This window comes from Ptiloglossa arizonensis, chromosome 3, assembly GCF_051014685.1.
Source record: "Ptiloglossa arizonensis isolate GNS036 chromosome 3, iyPtiAriz1_principal, whole genome shotgun sequence".
Classification (NCBI taxonomy): domain Eukaryota; kingdom Metazoa; phylum Arthropoda; class Insecta; order Hymenoptera; family Colletidae; genus Ptiloglossa; species Ptiloglossa arizonensis.
In genome coordinates, this window is record NC_135050.1 from 29,489,614 (window position 1) to 29,511,067 (window position 21,454).

At 47.7% G+C, this 21,454-nt stretch overlaps 2 protein-coding genes across 8 annotated transcripts in view; one reads left to right on the forward strand and one right to left on the reverse strand.

Moving 5' to 3' along the window:
* Nadsyn (NAD synthetase) overlaps positions 1-991 on the forward strand; it is a 25,571-nt gene extending 24,580 nt beyond the window's left edge. For 2 of the 5 annotated variants that reach the window (XR_012991363.1, XR_012991362.1), the window contains exon 14: positions 15-991. The gene's annotated coding sequence lies outside the window, so the exon portion shown is untranslated. The remainder of the gene's footprint in view (positions 1-14) is intronic. The other 3 variants (XR_012991360.1, XR_012991359.1, XR_012991361.1) reach the window with 3 other exon arrangements.
* LOC143144209 (uncharacterized) overlaps positions 582-21,454 on the reverse strand; it is a 34,068-nt gene continuing 13,195 nt past the window's right edge. The window contains exons 2-10 of one of the 3 annotated variants that reach the window (XM_076306362.1): positions 10,158-10,582; positions 9,245-9,773; positions 8,514-9,063; positions 8,083-8,369; positions 7,520-7,668; positions 6,370-6,507; positions 5,560-5,859; positions 4,986-5,144; positions 582-4,523 (exon numbers count right to left, since the gene is read on the reverse strand). In XM_076306362.1, the coding sequence (XP_076162477.1) occupies positions 4,398-4,523; positions 4,986-5,144; positions 5,560-5,859; positions 6,370-6,507; positions 7,520-7,668; positions 8,083-8,369; positions 8,514-9,063; positions 9,245-9,773; positions 10,158-10,582 (2,663 nt within the window). In that variant the 3' untranslated portion in view covers positions 582-4,397. Of the gene's footprint in view, positions 4,524-4,985; positions 5,145-5,559; positions 5,860-6,369; positions 6,508-7,444; positions 7,669-8,082; positions 8,370-8,513; positions 9,064-9,244; positions 9,774-10,157; positions 10,583-21,454 lie in introns of all 3 variants that reach the window. The other 2 variants (XM_076306361.1, XM_076306360.1) reach the window with 2 other exon arrangements.

Genomic DNA, 21,454 nt, shown 5'->3' on the forward strand with positions numbered 1-21,454 from the left:
CCCCGACTGTCCAGTTTGTCCGAGTTGCGAAACACATGGCCGATAACGTTCCACGAGTGACGTTCACCTTGCCTGCATCGAAACGTTTCGAACGATCGAGATGCTCCGTGGAAAAGAGACGCTCTGAACAAAGTATGGTGGCGTTTGCTTATAATAAGATCCGATGGTAGCTGCCATTTGTCACAAATTCGGCCAAGACTCGTCTTCCGGTAAATTTAAAATATTACGTCTTCCACCGAGCAACTCTACGTTTCTTAACGTAAACGCCTACGATCGCGTATCATCGGTACAGTTCTCTCTTACCAAAAAAAACAAGAAGGTGTCCAAGCTCGTTAAACGAATCTCAGCGGCGGCTGTACTCGATAAACGAACCTTGGCTCCTCGTTAAAAGAATAGTGAATCAATCGACCGTTTCAGAACCGCGTCGTCGCTGGAAGTAAAGTGTAAGTTAACGGACAACGATCGACGAAGGGAACGATGGAAGGATCGCGGGAACACGTGCTCAAGAATCGAATCTTCGGCCAGAGAATTCGACGGACGAGTCCAAGGAACGTTCGGTCACGATTGGAGAGACACGCGTGCACATATAATATCAATTTTATTATCTTTTCCATTTCTACATACACAGTGCGTATCCGCATTTCATTACGGTTAGCATCCATTACGACGATCGGGTTGAAGAGCTGGATCGATATCCGGACGACGAGTTGCTCGAAATTTTTAAGTCTCCCAAATATATATGATATACACAGTATATTTAACAGTCGTACGAGATACGTTTTTTTTTCTCACGCACACGATCACACGCACACAATCGAACGCACTTGCAACGATCACTCGAAGGAATCCAACGCACGCAACGCACTCTATCGGCTGGACCTTCCACGCGAACAAAGAAAATAAAGGAGAAGTCGTTTCCGCGGACGAGGAAGTAACGACGATATACATACATACGTACACACATACATACGTACATACATACATACATACATACATACATGTACATACATTCACTCACACATATGTATTTATGTATGTATGTATGTATGCATGCATGTATGTATATATTTATATATATATATTTATATATTTATATATTAATAATAAAGTCAATAACCAGAATTATTAATCGAGCAGCAATAACGATATTAATAATAATATAATATTAATAATTGCAATAGTACTAGTGGGGTGATAAGGTCTTGGCGCGTGTGAGGCGCTAAGATGGAATAGCTGGTTGGTGAATATTGATGTAAACAATAGCAGGTATAAATGTGGGCTTCGATATCATTAATGACCATAAAAATATCTAAGTACTACTGTTTCAGACAATACTGGACGTAAATTAAATAAAATCATGATAGAAATCATAATAATAATATATAATATATATATATATATAATATAATAATATTAGCAATGAAACATTATTCGCGATAATAAACAGATTGCGACGAGAAGTACCATTGTCCTTGAGTATTGCCAAGGGAAATACGCGAAGATAAAATCCGCTCTCTCGCGCGATTACTATACAAATATCGGTATACATTATTGATAAGAAGAAAAAGAAGGTACTGATATAACCGCAGATCAAGACTCTGTTTTATCTCGTGCAACCCGACTAACATTTACTATGTACAATAATTCACCCACTATTCGCCAGACGATCGTTGGCGTTTGTTCTTCGTACTAAAAATTCACAAGGGATCTCAACGATACCCCTCACGATTCTATACCTAACTACGTGAATACTATTTACATCGGTGTCACGAGCTTACCGAAAGTTCAGCGTTATTCGAAAATGTGCACCGTGGCTCTAAATATACATTTCGAGACGTTTCCCCTTTTGTTCGAACCTTTTTCGTCTTTATGAAAATCTAGCGCACGTAAACTTGGACTTTTAACATTACTACGTCGCGTCGTCCCAAGCGTTCTAAAGATCCAAGGTTTCTGCCGATTTCAAAACTACTTCCAATTACCGCGAGATTTGTCTCGAAGAATAGCAGATTCGGAAATTTTCAAGTCGAATTCTCGACTTATCCAAAGAACCCTCAACTCGCGCTTATCGATGATTGGTTATTTTACAAAAGATGAAACGCTATTATCGATCGTGCGTGTTACGCTTCCATTAGCACCCGAGTCGCCCCTATATGTATACATACCCGTTTCGCGGACTGTAATTCGGCTTGCTACCACCGTGTCGCTATTATCGCTACTTATATAACCGGGTTTTGTTTATACGCTCGCGAAATCGCAAGTCCTCGTCACTCGACGAAGACTCGAACCCACTTCCTTTTGCGACGAAGTCAAGTTGCGAACCGATTTCCTACGTGCGGTTCACACCCACGTCCCGTACTAAAAATATGTCCTACCACCGTAGAATTGCACGAAACCCCATTGTGTATGTGTGTACATTAGTGCACGGCTCTTTGTCTGTCGATATCGAGACCGTCTTTCCAAATATTCACTTTAGACGAGTGGTACATCGATCGAGCTCGATAAATTTGATCGGTAAAAGTTTCGGTAAAAAAAATTTTTATATTTATCGGGTCCGAATCTAGGCATGTTCGCTTCCGATAGACAAACATACGTTATCCCTCGAAAGTCTGAGCACGTGGCTTCTCACAGACAATGGGCAACGATGACGTTTTCTACAGCGACGAATGATTCCCAAACTTTCGAGCGATATCGTGTGTACGACATTTTCCGACACAGAGGAAGACGCCGCGTGGAAGTTGTGTGTACGTGTGTATCGTGTGTAATCTCTCGCTCCACCATGTCGGTGCGTAACCCCCGTGAAAGAACCAACGTGTGCCAGAAGCGAAATCTCGTGCGCGAAGGAGCGAGTAAAATCGTGTCTTATCATATCACAGATTTCCCAAGGTGCGTACCGATAGACGTTCTATTAATTAAACAAACAAAAAAAGAATCCTTTTCGCAAACGTGTTTCCCCGAACGCGTCAGTCAACGAGGAACGCAACGGTTGAAAAAAGAAGACGGACAAACGATTACCTCGAGACACGATACGTTTCTACCGACGGTGTATCGTGTACGTCTCTCGGTGCAATGAATTCGCGAAGCGCTCGACGTCACCTAACCTAAACGCGGGCGCTACTGTCGCGCCGTTTTTCCACCCTACGAGTCGGAAAGCAACGTAACTTGCCGTGCATCGCTCGAGAAGAAAAAATCGTTCAAAGAACACCGCACTTTCCGTCTCTCGCGAAAGTGCGAACCTCGACAACGAGAAGCTGCGATTTGTCATTCCTGAAACGTTCAATCCGAGTCTTCGGGTGTACTCTTCGCGACTTACGAGGGGACCGTACGACATTCACCCACCGACGGGGCTCGAATTTTGCACTCGTTGATATCGCGTATCGCAAGGTGAAAGAACGATCGGTTCCAAGTTAAGGAGACCATGAACGGCATCGAGCAAATGTCTGTCCAGTTTCAAGCTTTGCGAAAGGTCGATCGAAACGTTCGATCGATCTTTTTCTCTTCTGTGTGTACACAATCGGAGTTCGTAAAGACCGCGCAAAATTTTCCGAATCAATTTTGTTCTCGCGAATATCTGAAAATCGAGACACCTCGAAAGCGTGAAACCGACGAAGCGACATCAAGTTTAATACGTTCAATAGCTTACTTTTGTACTACCTATCGTTCGGAAAGTGGATGCCGTATCGTTGGGTCGTACCGGAGCTTCGGTTTCGAGCCTGCTGCGTAGAAGGGATCGTTCGATCGAACCACCGGTAATACGTACGTTACCGAACGAATGCCTATATCGTGATATCTCGTATGAATGTGCGACCGATGTTAAATTAGAAGAACGAATCGTCTTCGCAAATAGAATAGATTTGCACGAAAAGATAAATTTTTTAATCGATGATCACAATACAATATCACAATTGCGCGCTAATCTCGTTCAAAGTTCGAGCCGTCGAATGTCGCGCGGTTACCTCGTTAAACGTGTTCCGCAGTTAACCTAGATAGCATAGTCTCTATACACATACACGTAAAATATACATATATACCTACAATCGGAAAAAAAAAAAATAGTTCCGCGCAAAGGATCACGTGTACTCGATCCAGCGGAACACCGTGTGTACACGAGTGTGTTACCCTACTGTTTCAGGATCGCGGATCAGCCCCGAGATCTCGTGGCTATCACGTATTCCGCTCGATTTCTCGGTAAATAATCCGATCGTCATCGGCCCACGATGCCGTTGTTTCCGTGTGTCACCGCTAGAGGGCAGCCACCTGCAGGTACTTTTCGCGCGACGTGTTTACTCCGGGATTCGTTCGATGGTCGAGTGGCCAAACTCAGAGTCACCGACAGCACCTATTCCTCTTCGACTTAGTCTTCGTTTTCTCGCTTCGTTTTCCTCTTTCGCGTCCGCGTCTCAGAAGCTGGAAGCTCGTCCCGAACGCAACAACGTCGTGGCTCGTTGATGGGACGCCTCGAGGCTTTTCGACGCAGACTTAACGCAGCTGTCCGTATTCCGCGAGTCCCGTTGCAACAGGCCACCCTGAAGAGTTACATGACCAAGAACAATTTTGCGTCCTTGCATCTCGCTATTCTCGTCGTTCTACTATCGCATGACTCTCTCTCTCCCCTCGTGTGTGTGTGTGTGTATCGTACTCTACACGTGTCTCATCGTTTTTATTTCATTTTATTTTATTTTATTTTACTTTTTTTCCGCTCTGGTCCTCGTAGAAAATTATTTACTCTGTGTTCACGGTTCTCGTGTTCCTTCGTTCGGACCGTCCCCCTCCCCCCGTTCTGAAAACTCCTCCCCCTTGCCCTAGTTTACCGTCCTATTCGAACGCATTGCGAGATTCGAACGTTCCTCCCTCCGCGTCTCGTTTCTTCGCTCGAGGGAACGAAGGGGAGACCGCGCGTTTCTTATCGGCGGCCACGCTTTACTTTTTAACACGACGGCGTCTTAAACAGTCGTACCGTTACTCTAGTCGGGTGTTTACGTGCGCACCTGGAGCAACATGTTGGCGAAATTGCTGTTGGTGAACTTGAAGTGTCGTTTGTCGTAGAACTTCAGCAACGCTGGGCTGTACGGGTGCTTGTCTTTCAGGTGCAGGTAATGTACTTCTGGTTCCTGTGTCGTGTGACCGCACTCTTCGCACACGTATACCTGGAGCGGAGAAAGAAACAGAACGTTAGTTCTCGTGCACTTTGACGAAACCAGTCGTATAAATTGTATAGGAGCTTCGAAAGCGTTACTCAAAATTTACGGAACGTTTGTTTGCTCTCCTTTCGATTATCCCGTTTCTCACTGATAACGCGGAGCGCAAAGTTCAGCGGTAAGACTTACCAACGATCGAAATTATGCGCGTAGGTGTACACGACGTGGACAAAAGCTCGCGCGTCGATACTTGGAATTAACGACCACTGAATAAATAAATCGACCTCGCAGGTTTAATAAATTTCGAGAAGTATGTCGATTCTTTGGTAGCAAGAAACTATTAAAAACCGTTGTTACGAATGCATTTATTTGTTATGGTAGGAACAGTTGACCTTGAGACGGCTCGCACTTTTCCAATTCTCACCTTTGTGCGCCGCTCCTTGTACGCGTACTGATGCTGAACGCCGTGGACCTTCAGACAATGACTTTCCAGGGAACATCTCTGTGTGAAGCTCTTCTCGCAGAGATTGCACTTGTAAGGCCGTACGCCCGTGTGCGTTCTGGTGTGCCTCTTCAAGTCGAAGGTGTCGTTGAAGCCCTTGCCGCAGAACGTGCACAGGTAACGTTTCACGTCGCTATGGCATTTCATGTGACGGTTCAAGAGTCGCTGGAGGCTGAAGTTTTTGCTGCAGACGCGACAGGTGAAGCGGTTCGGGTCGTCGTCCTGAAACATTCGTTCGTCTTAACTCGATTTCCTCGAACATCGTGAACACGCCTCGAAACATAAAAAGATGGATAAAAAAATAACTCGAATGGGTGGAGTTTGGTTGGTTTCCACTGGGAAAACTTGACAAATTTGTATCTTTGACGAATCGTGAAGCGAGACAGAGACCGTCGACTCTTGCGATAAAATTGCAAATGACCAGACGAGGTTAGGCAACCGTTCGTCGAGACGTTCTTCGAAGAAACCAAGAAACTTTCTTGGTAGAAGACTCGGTCGAAGAGAGTCTCAACGAAACGGTTGACCGACGGAACAACGTCGATCCAGTTCCAAGCCGTGTACAGTTCGCGATCGAACCGGAATACCGATCGTTGGTTCGGTTCGATCGGGAATTGAGATCTAGGTTCGCGTGGCTCTGAATCTAGAAGCTGAGGCGTTGAAACGCGCCTTCGGGTTAATAAAGCGGTCGATTATAATGCCGTGCGAGGAAAGGCGTTCGAGAATGACGTTTACCTTGCCAGGCGGAGGTCGGGCTGCCCTCTCTTCCTCGCGAGTGGCCGCCGCCTGTCTCTGACCCTCGATCGCCAAGGGATTTTTAATCCCGTGTCCGCCGTTAACGAACTCGAGCTGACAATCGCCGGGCAGTCCCAACTGCGGAAGGAAGAGAAACGATCAATTCCACTGGTCGTGGCCAGCCTACTACAGGGTGCAATCGGTGGTACTGGATGAAGCACTCAATTTGATTGGCATTGCATAAAGGCGTGATTACGGTCGCGGGAGTCAATTTCTGACGCGATTCGGTAAAGAGCGCAACGCGTGCGTCTTTGTTCGAACACGAGGCAAAGATGACGCGAAACCTTTGAACGTCTATGTGGCAATGTTGTCGATTCGCGAATTCTTCGTACAAGCCCGGTGTTTCGTAACCGCGCGTTGTCTGCTGCGGCGATGGACACGCGACGAATGAAAAAAAAAAAGAATATTTCTCAGAACGCGCGCAGCGGTCCACGCTCGACCTTGTCCCCGACGTTACGGCCGTTTCTGCGTTACCGATAACGGAGAGGTGTTTACCTCCGTAGAAAGTGCTCGAAATAGAATTTGATCACCGAATTTGACTCACAGAACGGTAGAGTCAAGGTCGGGGGACATTAAAGATTTATCATCACCGGCGTGCAACGGTTCGACGGATCATCGGCGCGCGAAGATGGCCGTAACTCGGTGATAAGCTCGAACAGAATGTACGTTTACGGAACTGTTTCTCAGAGTTTTCATCAGCTGTATTCGAAACCGAAATAACTACCGCGTGTAACTGGAGACACTCTCGCGTGTTGAATAAACGGAGAATACACGTCCGATTTATCTTTAATGGCGCGAATCTCGTTCGAAAGAAGTTAAAGATGTTTAGAAAAAAGATATTGGAAACGAACTGGACGAGAAACCGTACAACGGAGAACGTCGATGAGTGAATCCGAGTAGTAACGATCTCGATAGATAAACGTCGAACAACAGTGCCATATAGATTCGAGTGGTCATGTGGGACCTTGAGAACGAAAAAGTATGCCTTATGCCTGGATCAATTTCGGGTGCTTACCCTTTGCTGTAGTACACCGACCCGTTGCGTCAGTGGTGGTTCTCCGACCGGTCCGGTAGCTTGCACGTTATTTACCGATGCGGCTGCTGCTGATGGACTCGGCGCGTGTTCCATCAAGGCGCAGGAGGGCGAGGTGCTGGTCGAAGCTGCGTCCAATGAACAGCTGGCTGCTCCGGGACTCGGCAGACTTCCGCCCACGCTGCTACCCGAGTCCAGTTCCAGACCTTTCAACGAACATCGAAGATCGTTTAGACGCGTACTCGACAATCAAGGGATCCGAGAGAACCGTACGGAACGATCGGCAAAGAACTGTGGCTACCCCGACGATTACGGGCTGTTTCGTAGCGAGAGAATATAGAGAATATCGAGGATAATCTTCGACAAGACGGTTTGTTTGTTTCAAGGAGATAAATCGGTTAGCGTGTTTAACCGTACTTTGTTGGGAGATACGCGACCCAGAGATTAAATTGTTGTTTCAGTTTGGGTTTCTGTCGCGTAACTAGTCGCAGCTAGTCGAAATTATCCGAGTTATCGAACGACTCCGATCTCCGCGTTGGAATTAAAAACAAGATTCTTCGTTGTTGTTCTACGAAACAGCCCGTACGGAGCGTTAGGGTTAGCGAGAGAGAACCACTAACCGCTGCCGGTGAAGCTCAATCCCGGGCTCAAGAGCGCTTGGTGCTGTTGGTGATGGGGCGAGGCGGCGGCGGTTTGTTGTTGCTGTTGCTGCTGGTGTTGCTGTAGCTGCACCTGTATTTGTAGCTGCTGCAGCTGCGGCTCCGATTGGTGTTGGTGGTTTTGGTTCATGTGAAGCGCGAGCTCCGGACGTTCCTTCGAGACCGACGGATGATAGCTCGATTCGCCCGTCGTGTAGGTCAGTCCCAATTTCGAGGCGTTGAAATGTTGAGGAGCCGTTGGGTAGTGCCTGGAACATCGAAAGGGAAATTCGTCGTTAAGGTTGATCCATTGTCGTGTACTCGTCGATCTTTGGCTCGATTGGAGCAGGCAGTGCGCGTATCTCGCGAGGAAAATCGAAAACGGATCTCTCGACCAGCGATAGTTCTGTTACCTCGACGTATCGAAACCCCTGGTCAAGGCCATGCTATGCTCCGGGAAAGGATCGACGCTAGGCTCGACGGGAGTGGTCATTTGGCCGCCATCCCTGCCGATACCGCTTCCAGCCGAAGCCGTCGAGTGCAACGATTCTTCCAAGAGGTCGTTGCCACCGTCCTCGGCCGGTAACCTCGGTAGAAAGAGGTCGGCTGCGTCGCTCAGGCTCTCCAGCAGCGCCGTGTGATCCGAGGGCGAGCTGAAGGTTAGGGTGGCGGTGAACTGAAGCGGATCCACGACCGCTCCGGTCACCATGTCCACCATCATCCCGGTATCGGTCATGTCGTAGGCGCCGTACTGACCGGACAGTAGATCGTTCGGTTGGATCTTGTACGGGCATAGGTCCTCCTCCTCCTTCAGTGTCAATCCGTAGGACGCGCAGACGTTCTGAAGGAGGGAGTACTGTTTACCCTCTTGAGCGTTGTACTGCGAGTGTTGCGAGTTCACGTCCTGCTGACCGGTGTCGCACTCCATACCCACCGTGGGGGACGGCGTTAGGTAACCGTTTCCTGAAACCACCGCTCTCTGAATCTTCCGTTTCGTTATACCCGAGAAATCGAGGTAAAGTTCGGTTCCCATTCGAAAGCTTACGTACGAAAAAGAATCGGTGACCCGATGGAAACGTCGGAAGTAGGCGGATAGAGGAAAGAAGGGAACGTTCGTTACACGGTCACAGAGAGCGAACCTTACCTTGAGTGCTGTTGTACTGATTGGCGAAGTTGGCGAGATTGTTCCCGCCCTTGAGGGACTCGTAGAAGGGCGGCAGAGAGCCGGTGGGCGGCGAACTGGGTCCGTAGTTGCCACGGCCGCCGTTCCCACCGGGATTCATACCTCCGCCGCCGGCGCCGGCGCCTCCGCCCACGGCACCGCCGCCTCCACCGCCGCCGGTTACCGCGCCGCCACCGCCGCCGCTACCACCGCCACCGCCGCCTCCTCCGCCTCCGCCTCCGCAGTAACCGCCGCTTCCGCCGGAATTCGAGGACGAGGATCCACCGGAGTTGTTGGAACCGCCACCGGAACCGGAACCACCGTTCCCACCGGAATTGGAGGATCTCCCGTGTCCCGCTGCTGCGTGCACCACCTGAGGACCGGAGAGTCTCATGGCCAGCAACGGCCTCGCGATGGAATTGCCTATCGTGCGCGAGACTTTTGCGCCCTCGCGGCCTCGTTCCTCGTCCTCCTCCTTTCTCTTCGGCACTGCGTAATCGATGGGCTGCTCCTGCGCGACAGATAACGCGCCACGTTTGCACTACTCTTTTTTTCTCTATCCTCTCTCGATGTCGCGACCGGGGATCGGTCGACCGTTATTATAAATTAACGCGCGCGTACGCGATCCATATTCATGAAATTCTCTTCGATCGACGGCCGGTCCGCGACCAACGCCTCGCGAGGAATAAACGCGGGTTCGGATCGGAAAAGTACCAAGTATAGTAAGCGCGGTCGGTGTCTAAATAGTTCAACGAGCGAGAATTTTTCGTTACGATCCTCTCGAGAGAAGAGCACTATATGAAATACTTAATATTCAAATATTTAATACTCGACTCGTGAAATATTGAATATTTCTCTCGGTAGAGGTCGCTCGAGGTTTCACGATAACGCTTACCTGTTCCGGTTCTTGGGTCTGGGGCGGCACCTCCACCTTGTCCTCCCTCCTTGAAGCCGATTGACTCTGCGAGGGAACCCTCTGTATGACCGAAACCCTGGTCGGTGGCTCGACTCGTGGCGTCTTTGGAGGGGTGGTCGGTCTCGGTAGCACCAGCTTCTCCGATTTCGCGAGAAACTGAGAAGCATCGCTGGAGGAGGGGGCGATCGGTGGGCTGCTGTACTCCTTGCGTTCCGCCCTGGTTAGCACGTGGCCCCTGCTTCCGTAGGGCACGTCACCGCCGAGGATGCTCGAGATGAATCGTCGGGGTGGCGCGCTGGCCGGTGTGCTCGACGATTGCCACTGCGGCGGCGGAGAAGAGGCTGGACTGGTGCTGCGCAACGATTCGGGCGTAGTTGCGCGATCGTCCTCCGTTTTCTCGCGATCTGTGAAACAGAGGAATTCCTTACGGTCGGTATCTCTCCTCTATTTGGGGCCTCTTCGTTCACGGGACGAATCGTTGGAAGATTTCGTCCGTTCGAAGCGAACGAGTAGATCTCTTTCTCTCTCTCTCTCTCTCTCTCTCTCTCTCTCTCTCTCTCTATCTCTATCTCTCTCTCTCTCTCTCTCTCTCGATGTTACCAGCTTCGATACGAATTCTTCGAAGCGGGAGAACACCGAAGGTCTCGGACCGTCCGAACGATCGATCGCGTCTCGGGCAAGGTTCACCGGATCGGCCTCACCGATCGGTATACCGGCTACGCGAAACGCCAATTTTACTCTCGCAAACCACCGGACCGGAGAGACCGATATTTTAATTCTTGCGTAAACGTTTACTTCAATTCTCAGATACTGCTCGACCTTTTGCCGTGCGACGTCCAGACGATACGGTGCGAACTAGTCGCGAAGATTTTTCCGAAGATAGATGCAAAAATTTCGGTTCTCCGGAATGCGAAAGTTTTTGTCGTAAATTCGTGTACTTTATTTATTTATTTATTTCTTTATCGGTTCAGAAGCAGCGAATACATCGATTTATTTATCGCTATAGAGCCAACGAATCCATCGATTTATTTATTGATATAGAGCCAACGAATCCATCGATTTATTTATCGGTTCAGAGGCAACGAATCCATCGATTTCCAAAGAGAAACGAACATAACACGTAAATCGAAGAAAAAAGATTACGAAAGATCGTTTAAGCGACAACGAAATTTAGCGAAAGACACATTGAAAATGCGACTAATAGAATCAGAATAATTTCCGATTTTCAACGAAAAAGATAAGTCGACAACGGTTCCACGCGATTATTGCGATTTCGAATTCAGCGTGCCGACTCGGCTCTGGTCGCGATCGACGAGCTAGTTCTTGCGCGAATTGTGCAATTCACGGGCGAAATTTCGGCAGAAGTATCTCCCAGGACTGGTCCAAGATTTTACTCGCAGCGACTCGTAAACGATACACAAGCGATGTTTGTTCCACGTTGCAAAAGGTACGTTGCACGTTGAAGAATGGTCGAAGAAATTCTAGCGCGTACGATTACAAATTATAACGTTATTTGCAATTTCCTCGACAACGGTATGGTAATGGGCAAGTTATTTTTACCTTATCGTGCTTGTATTGTAATTTCCAGCGATTTTAATATCGACTATCCGTTCCCTCGCGATCGATAAATTTTTGTACGAAGTATAGATCGCGATGGCCGATAAATTCGCGCTCGAGTGGTAAACGGTATCGTAAAACGGTGGACGACGACACGTCGGTTGAACGTTTCGCGAATGGAAAACGGAGCGCGCGTTTTCGGGCTCGAATTCGTCTCGCTCGTGAACGCTCGAAATTCGAAAATTTCGTCGACACGCTCGCTGCCAGGCGTGGAAATTTCAACGTTCGACGCGTCTGGAATACGTAACGCGCGAACGGTTATAATATGGGCTCCGTGGAACGACTCCTGGCTGAATTTACGAGCAACCTTGGGGGGGTTCGTGGGTACCGTATGCTACTCTCTTTCCGCGCGTCCTTCGCGCGCCGCCTCGTAATTCGTCCTCCGCTCGCGCGACGACGTTGTCTCGCGCGCACTGTTACCCGCCGTTAAAACCCGCTCGAAAAACCGCTGCTCCCGTAGGTGGTGAAGGGCATTCCGATTCCCAGTACTCGCAACCTTCCCAGCGATTCGATTATTCGGTTTCTCAACCTCTTTCGAAAACGCGGTAAATCTTTCGCGACGTCTCGGTGCTAACCGCGCGGAACTTTCGATAACCGTTTCGTGCCAATTCGAGCCTTCCCGGTGGCGATTTGGGTTTTCTGTCTTCGATGAACCTTTGGAATCGATTAACGAGGGTATACGTCGTCCGAGAAAATTTTATGCAAAAGATTGTTCTTTCGAAGTTTTGTATTTACGTGCTAGAAGAGTATCGGTACGTTCGGATAGGTTTAATTTTGCCTCGTTAAACGTTTGTATTTTCTTTGTTTAACTATGCTTTCGATTCTCGATTATCCGTGACGCATCGATCGAGGATTAGAATCGGTTACGTCGTCGGAGAAAATTCTACGCAAACACTTGTTCTTTCGAAGTTTTGTATTTACGTGCTAGAAGAGTATCGGTACGTTCGGATAGGTTTAATTTTGCCTCGTTAAACGTTTGTATTTTCTTTGTTTAACTATCCTTTCGATTCTCGATTATCCGTGACGCATCGATCGAGGATTAGAATCGGTTACGTCGTCGGAGAAAATTCTATGCAAAAAATTCTTCTTTCGCAGTTTTGTATTTACTCGCTAGAAGAGTATCGGTCTTCGGATCGATCTAATTTTTTATCGCTAAACTGTATTTCGAGCAAAGTACTTCTTCTGCAAGTACAAACAATTTTTACAACGGAATTTCATCTTTCTTCGAGCTTCGCGCGTTGTACCAGACAACAGTGCGTAAACTTTAGTAAATTTCCTCGAGATAAATCTACTCGTTTCTCGAAAGAAAATACTCCTGGGCTTCGATCGAATCGATCTAACTTTTCGTCGCTAAACTTACTTTCTCGAGTAACAAACAATACTCTTCCTTTGCTGGAACAACATTAACGATTTACGGAATTTCATATTCGCTTCGCGCGTTTCACCGGACAATAGTGCATAAACTTTTGTAAATTTCCTCGAAATAAATCTACTCGTCTCTCGGAAGAAAAGACCTCTCGTCCTTCGATCGATTCGATCCAACTTTTCGTCGCTGAACTTACTTCCTCGAGTAACAGACAATACTCTTCCTTTGCTGGAACAACATTTACGATCTACAAAATTTCATCTTCGCTTCGCGCGTTTCGCCGGACAACCGTGCGCAAACTTTAATAAATTCTCTCGGAACGAATTTACTCGTCTCTCGGAAGCTAAAAAAAAAGAAAAAAAGAAGGGTGCCGGGTGGTTCGCGGTCGTAGCCGCGAGGAGATCGCGCGTTCAAGGACACGTGGAGAAATTACGCTCGGCTCGAGCGGTTCGATCGCGGTTCGCAATTTTCTCCCATTGTCGGGGGGCCCGTTCCCCCGGTTGGTTCGCGCGTCTGCGCTCGCAATCGCGTTCTCTTGACTTTGACACCGAGCGGGTGTTTCGCGAATGGAGCACGAGGACACCGTGTCGGCCGACGAAGTCGTTCGAGCGGAAACCAGGAAATCGGCCGCGAGGACACGCCGTTTTTGCGATCACGTGTGCCCCCCTGTGCGTCGATGCGTGCGCGCGTGCGCGCCTCCGCGCGTCCGCCTCGCTGACCAGCCACGAGGAAACCCCTTTCCGCTCCGCGATTTAGACCGATGAAAACCAACCATCACCGATCGCGTCGCGAGCTACGCGTTTCTCGATAAAGAAGCTTTTGCAACGTTCTCCAAACTCGAGATTCTACTCGTTAATGGTCTCGTTATCTTTTTATCGCAAACAGTTACCGATTCGAATGAACGAGTATTCAGACCTCATTGCCTCTCGTCGAGCAATCTCTCGATCATCGTTGTACAAAGACTAGCAAGTAACGATGCCTCTTCTAAATTCTAAATTGGAAATTGGAATTTGGAAATTGGAAATTCTAAATTCCCGTTTTACTTTTAACGAAATAAAACCGTGACCCATTCTTCAAGATGGTTGGTTCGGTACGCGCGTAAGGTGGACGATAATTGCAGAAATTTCGTAGATCGTTGTGAGGGTTTTCGTGTACGATCGTCTCGTTTTCAAGGTTTCGCTAAGGAACACTCACGATCGTCCGTCTCGGTTCGCGAACGTCTGGACGGTCGTTCGATCGAAGGCGAGTAAACGCGTCCAACGTCCCCGCGCCGATTCGCGTGGACGTTCGCGAAAGTCGCGTCCCTGAAGCGTAAAACGCGTTTCTACGATTAGATTCGGGCTACGGCGGCGGGCGACCAGTTTAGAGAAGGCTGTCTAACGACGGGAGTTTACGCAAGCGGTTGCGTCACACGGCTGAGCCGAAGGTAACGTCGAGAAGAACCAAAATGGCGGTTCCGTTCGCGGTTGAGCAACCTTCGGGCAGAAAGAATCGACCGGTACGTGAGATCTTCCGACCGAATCCCCCGAACAGGTCCGGGGCCGCGCTATAAATACCAACGCGAGCTTCGTGACCGGCGTACCGATCTCCTTCTTCGTCTCTCCCCTTCCTCGCCTCGCTTCTTCCCTTCACGGGACCGCTCCGTCCTCCTCTCTCCTCCTCTTGCTCGTGTCTCTCTTTCTCCATCCTATTTTCCTCTCACGGGACAGAGAAGAAGAAGACGACGACGAAGAAGTAGAAGTGGAGGAAGAAGAAGAAGAAGAAGACGAAGACGAAGAAAGGGAGGCCACGGCGAAGCGAGAAAAAGAAGTAAGAACCGGTACTTCGAGTCCAGCGGGAGGAACAGGCTCCCCGCCGAGAGACTCGGCGACGGCCGCTACGAGACGACGCGTTGCGGCTTTTCGAGCTATTTAGTCGGTACGGGTCCCCTCGAATCGCGTTATCGGTACACGGGGATCGAGAGACGCAACAGAGCCACGGGGAATCTTACGAGAACGGGTCGACTTCCAATTTCGAACGATTTACACCGATTTCGGGGAACACCGAGAACTCGGGGTTTACACCGTAGATCAACGGAGCTAGATCAACCCCTTGCCCGTTACGGGGACGCATAGGTGTTCGTATACAGTTCGTATAGGTGTTTATTAGGTAGAATTATTTACTATTATAGAACTTCAGGACGAAAATCTTCGTAATCCTGCGATTGGTACCCTAATTACCTAGAAGTAGAGGCAGCGAGGCTTAAGGGAACGATTACTCGGGGTTATCGAGCTCAAGGTGTTTCTTCCCCTTTGGAAGCAAATGGAGAATCTTATCCAATTTACAATATTGAAAACGGAGTATTAATAGAACATTTACCGCCACCGCAAGCAAACGTAGTAACCACCGCACTTGCTCGTTACGACAAAGAGGCAAATGGATCTCGCGTAGTAAATGGCCTACGAGTAATGTTTTTACAGAGGGAAGAAGCCGAAGGTCGAAAGAGACGAGTATTCTTGATCGTATTTTATTCACGTTACACCAATCGCGGAAGATGGGCTCGTTCGTCGTGTCTTTTACCCGGTGTGGAATTCGAAAATCGGTACGATAGAGATTTTCTCTATCAGGGAACCGTTCGACGTCGTGGTGCGAGAATCTTTCGCGCAGATTTCCCGAAACTAACGAAACAAGTTTACGGTTTGGAAAATAGTCGAACAGATTTAGGTAATTGTATCGTCGCGAAGAGAAAATTAGTCTTTCTTTGGGTTGGAATAGAACGACTTGGACCGATGCAGCCCTTGAGAAGTCAAGACACAGGGGAGGGTGTCGTTTGGATATTTAATCCGTACCGACTTGGATATTTTTCGGTCGGTGGCCCGACGTGACCGTTACGGTCTAGTCAGTCGTTCATGATACATGAGTGTATTATCTTCTACCGTTTAAATAAAAGTTCCATTTACTTTCCTCTTGTACTTCGACAATTCCATTATTCCACACTTTGTACCCTTGGCAAATCGAACGATTTCGTTAAAAAGATTCGAAAGACTTCTCGACTTACCCTTGGCCCTGCGACATCTCGCTCGTTGTAAACGTTCAGCGATCGACGCTGTCGAAGACCAGAATCCTCGGCGACAATGCACCGCGCTTGTGCACTCATGGCCAAGTGCAACGCAACACCCCGTTCGATTTACGCCGCGCTCGATCCCGTCCCATAAATACCGATCTCTCGCTAGCGCGTTCCTTTCCCCGGTCGAGCCCGAGGGAAAGACAAAGAGGTCGCGATAATAATCCTCTAGCCGTACACTCGGACGCACCGCGTCGTGTAGACGGTTCCACTTTAAACGAGGCCCCCGCGAACTGGATCGCTGCGAAGATATGGTCCAAGGCGAACGACAACGCGCCTCCGCCTCGACTTGCCCCAACGTTCAAAAGTAACGGGCCGAGGAGTCAACGACGACGACGACGACGACGAGAAAGAAGAAGAAGGAGAAGGAAGACGATGACGTCGACGCGTTTTCCGTAATTCATCGACGGACAGAACGAGAAGCTCGCGAACTTAACGGACAATTTTCCAAGGCTTCGAGTTTACTTCGATTAGACGCGTTCAGGGTGAAATTCTTCCGACGATCCTTTCTCCGCAACGCTCGACCGGAATATTTTTCAACGATCGAAGGACCACCCCGTTCCAATGGGGAAATCGACGCGAGGACGATCCGTGCGATGCGAATTATCGAAATGATTCCCGATCCAATTATCCTCGACAACGAGGAACGCACGAAGCTACGTAATTTCGGTTCCTCTTCCGCGAAAACGGAAGTATGTATTCTCTTGGTAATTGAAAGTAAAGATTCTCATAGACGACTCGAACCGGGAACGAAACTTCCTCGAGGTGCTCGTTCCTCTTCTATCGATGATTGCTCGATCGTAATCGCGTAAGTGGTTAATCCGTATAATGCGCGGATCTAACGGCGATGACCTTCTACGCTATGCGCATAATAACAGAGCCGATGATGACACCTCGTTGCGTCCTCAACGGAGTTCCTTGGTCGTTTCCCTCCGCGGTTGTATCCACGTGGAAGGTCTACGGATGATACGAGGAAAACCGAGCCGGTAATCTCGAGGGAAGTTCCGGGGCGGGCAAGAAGGCATTGGCCTTAGCTCGGGTTCGCGGCTAGGCGTCTGCTCGATCGAACGAAACGGCTCGACTCGGCTCGACCTACTTACCAGTCCTCGACCACTCCCTCGGCTCCTTTTTTTCCAAGTTTTTCCCTTCCTTTCCTTTCGGCTACCCGCGGAGCCGCGGACCTTCGCCGCTTCGCGCGCCACCGTTTTATCGCTCTTTCGAGCAACCGGATCGCGATCCATCGCCTGGTCGTGTATCGTCCAGCCAAGGAGGATCCAGAGATTTTTCACCGGACACCGACTCGTTGCACCTGTGCACCCAACCCGATCGCGCGATAGATTCGCATTGTTCCGAGCCTTTCTCCAGACACGACCAACCGTTCGATCAGTTTTAGCGGTCACGAATCTTATCCCATCGAAGAAGCGGCTGCCGGATAGTCAACTTCGATGTTCGGTGATCAAGCTTCGCGCGTTAGTCTTTTCGTCGTTGGTATCTCGATCGTGGTGCGTTACGCGCGTCGAACGTGGAACGTTTCGTCGCGAACGTTGTTGTTTGATAATCCAGGGTGCGAGAGAAAATCGAGTCGACTGGACTACGATTCAACGTTTGCGAAGAAAAGGGATTCTTTCGTTCAACTTTAGCGAAGAAGAGAGATTCTTCCGTTCAACGTTAGCAAAGAAAAGAAATTCTTTCGTTCAACGTTAGCAAAGAAAAAAGATTCTTCCGTTCAACGTTAGCGAAGAAAAGGAATTCTTTTTATCAACGTTAGCAATGAAAAGAGATTCTTTCTATCAACGTTAGCGAAGAAGAGAGATTCTTTCGTTCAACATTAGCAAAGAAAAAAAATTCTTTTGTTTAACGTTAGCGAAGAAAAGAAATTTTTTTTATCACCGTTAGCAAAGAAAAGAAATTCTTTTTATCAACGTTGATGAAGAAAAGAGATTCTTTCTACAAACGTTAGGAAAGAAAAGAGATTCTTTTTATCAACGTTAGCAAAGAAGAGAGATTCTTTTCATTAACGTTAGCAAAGAAAAGAGATTTTTTCTATCAACGTTAGCAAAGAAAAGAAATTCTTTCTATCAACGTTAGTAAAAAAAAAGAGATTCTTTCTATCAACGTTAGCAAAGAAAAGAGATTCTTTCTATCAACGTTAGCAAAGAAAAGGGATTCTTCCTATCACCGTTAGTAAAGAAAAGAGATTCTTTCTATCAACGTTAGCAAAGAAAAGAGATTCCTTCTATCAACGTTACCTCGCGTTTCGACGAACAAACTCCTCGTTCCCTTGGAAACTGTTTCTCCTCCGAATGCTAGGCAGGCTCGTTCCCGCTCGAAGAAACGATGTTAAAGTATCTCCGATACGGCCGTGCCGCGTCGACCGTAGCTACTCACGGTAAATGAATACACCTCGTCACGGCGCGAACGATACCTCGGACGGGTGAACGAACTTTTCGTGCCTCGGGTGTGCACGCCTAACGTTTAGGATAGAGATCGAACGACCGTTCGGAACGTAATACAGGTTTCGAGTCTGAATGAACTCGAGGAACGCGCGCGAACAGTGCAGCGCGCTAGTCGGCAATTAGTCGCCGCTCGATCGAGTTACTCGAGAAACGATCTTGCGGTGTGGAACGTGGTCGTTCAACGTCCGAGTATCGCCCTCCATGTTCGAAATATACTTATTACGCGATTAAACGCTTCCTCGCGTAAAACGACCGGTTCGCGCCCTTCCATCCCCTCGTTCTTCGCTCGTTTCCAAGGAATACGCGATCATTCGATTTTACGAATCGCTCGCGAATCGTCCAGTCGATTTCCAAGCTTCGCGACGATCGTTCGATAAATCATTTTTACGCGATCGTTTCGTAATTGCGAGGATGACGTAGAACTCGCGTTCTTGGTAGCCTTTCGTCGAGTTTGTTCTCTTGAAAGTTTCGGGTTCGTTCGAAGCAACCCTCGTACCGCGATTCGTCGTGCAAAAGGAAAGCGAAACGAAGAATACGCGTCCGATACGAAGAATAAACCATCTCGTACCGCGTAACAGGTTCTTTACAGACATTTCACTCAACTCGATCCCGAACTCGCGATTTAAACCGAAGACGAACGACTCTGCTACCTCGAACTCGAGAAAGAACCGAGCAAAAATATACGAAAATTATTCTTAACGTATTTGCGCACGGATCGACGAGAGCGAACTACATTGTAACCGATTCGTTCGTGCGTGGACAAATACTGTTCAATGTAGTACTGTTCAGTGTAGTATTGTTAAATGCAGTACTGTTCAATGCAGTACTCTTCAATATAGTACTGTTCAATGTAGTACTGTTCAATGTAGTACTGTTCAATGTAGTACTGTTCAATGTAGTACTGTTCAATGTAGTACTGTTCAATGTAGTACTGTTCAATGTAGTACTGTTCAATGTAGTACTGTTCAATGTAGTACTGTTTAATATAGTACTGTTCAATGCAGTACTGTTCAATGTAGTACTCTTCAATGTGATAGTGTTCAATGTAGTACTCTTCAATGTAGTACTGTTCAGTGTAGTACTGTTTAATATAGTACTGTTCAATGCAGTACTGTTCAATGTAGTACTCTTCAATGTGATAGTGTTCAATGTAGTACTCTTCAATGTAGTACTGTTCAGTGTAGTACTGTTTAATATAGTACTGTTCAATGTAGTACTGTTCAATGTAGTACTCTTCAATGTAGTACTCTTCAATGTAGTACTCTTCAATGCAGTACTGTTCAATGTAGTACTCATTGAACGACAAAACTTCTTCAGTAACCTAGTACCGTACTGTTCAATAAGTTTTTTCAAACGACAAAACTTATTGAACAATCTCTTACCTTTGCCTCGTCACAAACGTGGATCTCGTCGTTTAATGTTTCGTCCGCTCGTCGAAACGACGATCACCGTAGGATTCGTAGATCGCACGGGTACGATCGACGCGACTGACAGGTAAATCGTGTGTCGTAGCGCGAAATGCAAAGTAGACTGGCAAGTTATATCCGATACAGTAGAACACGGTACACGTGTGCCACCAATAAGGTGTGACTGCACGGCCAAGAAGAATGCGCACCGCGAATAACAACAAGATCGGCGTTACCGTCTCGCGTCGAATCGGTGACAACGAGATCGCCTCGTCTCTCGCGTTTCGAACGAACGCGTTGGAAATTCCTCCGTGAGAATTTCTCGCGTTCAATTATCCCGATACTCGCGTAAAAACAACCGCGTTGTTCGTACGAACGGTATCGTTGCTTTGGAAGAAACACGGAAACTCGACGCTGTTCGTACTCGCGCGTTTCTTCGAGCGTTGGGTGCAGAACCGTGCTCGGATTTTTTGGGGCACGGGGCAACGAGATTTTACGTTCGTTCGTTTCGTTGAGTGTACGGGTGTTTCGCGTTATGGTCGTGAATAAATTTTTACGCGAACGATCGAGCGTCGAAGCTCAATTTTCGTTACTCTCGAAAGTGCACATGAGCCCTTTCTAGTAGTGTTCAAGGTAGTACTGTTCAATGAAGTACTGTTCGATGTAGTACTGTTCAATGTAGTACTCTTCAATGTAGTACTGTTCAATGAAGTACTGTTCGATGTAGTACTGTTCAATGTAGTACTGCTCAATGTAGTACTGCTCAATGTTGTATTGTTCAATGTAATACTGTTCAATGTAGAACTATTCAATGTAGTACTTTTCAATATAGTACTGTTCAATGTAGTACTGTTCTTTGTAGTACTGTTCAATGTAGTACTGTTCAATGTAGTATTCTTCAATGTAGTACTGTTCAAGGTAGTGCTGTTCAATGTAGTACTGTTCAATGTAGTATTCTTCAATGTAGTACTGTTCAAGGTAGTACTGTTCAATGTAGTACTTATTGAACGACAAAACTTATTCAGTAACCTAGTACTGTACTGTTCAATAAGTGTTATCGAACGACAAAACTTATTGAACAATCTAGTACCTTTGGCTCGTCACAGACGTGGATCTCGTCGTTTAATATTTGTTCGTCGCCCTAGAATCGGAGTGATCGAGTATTCGACAATTGGCGCCAACCCCGATCGAAAGTAGAACGAGTGTCTTAGTATCGAGAAAATTGTGAACGAACACGAGGAGGCAACAGTGAAAGAACTTTTCCAAATGGTGCGATCGCGAGTTCGATCGACGTTTTGAACGGTGGATGATCCGTGGATGTTTACATT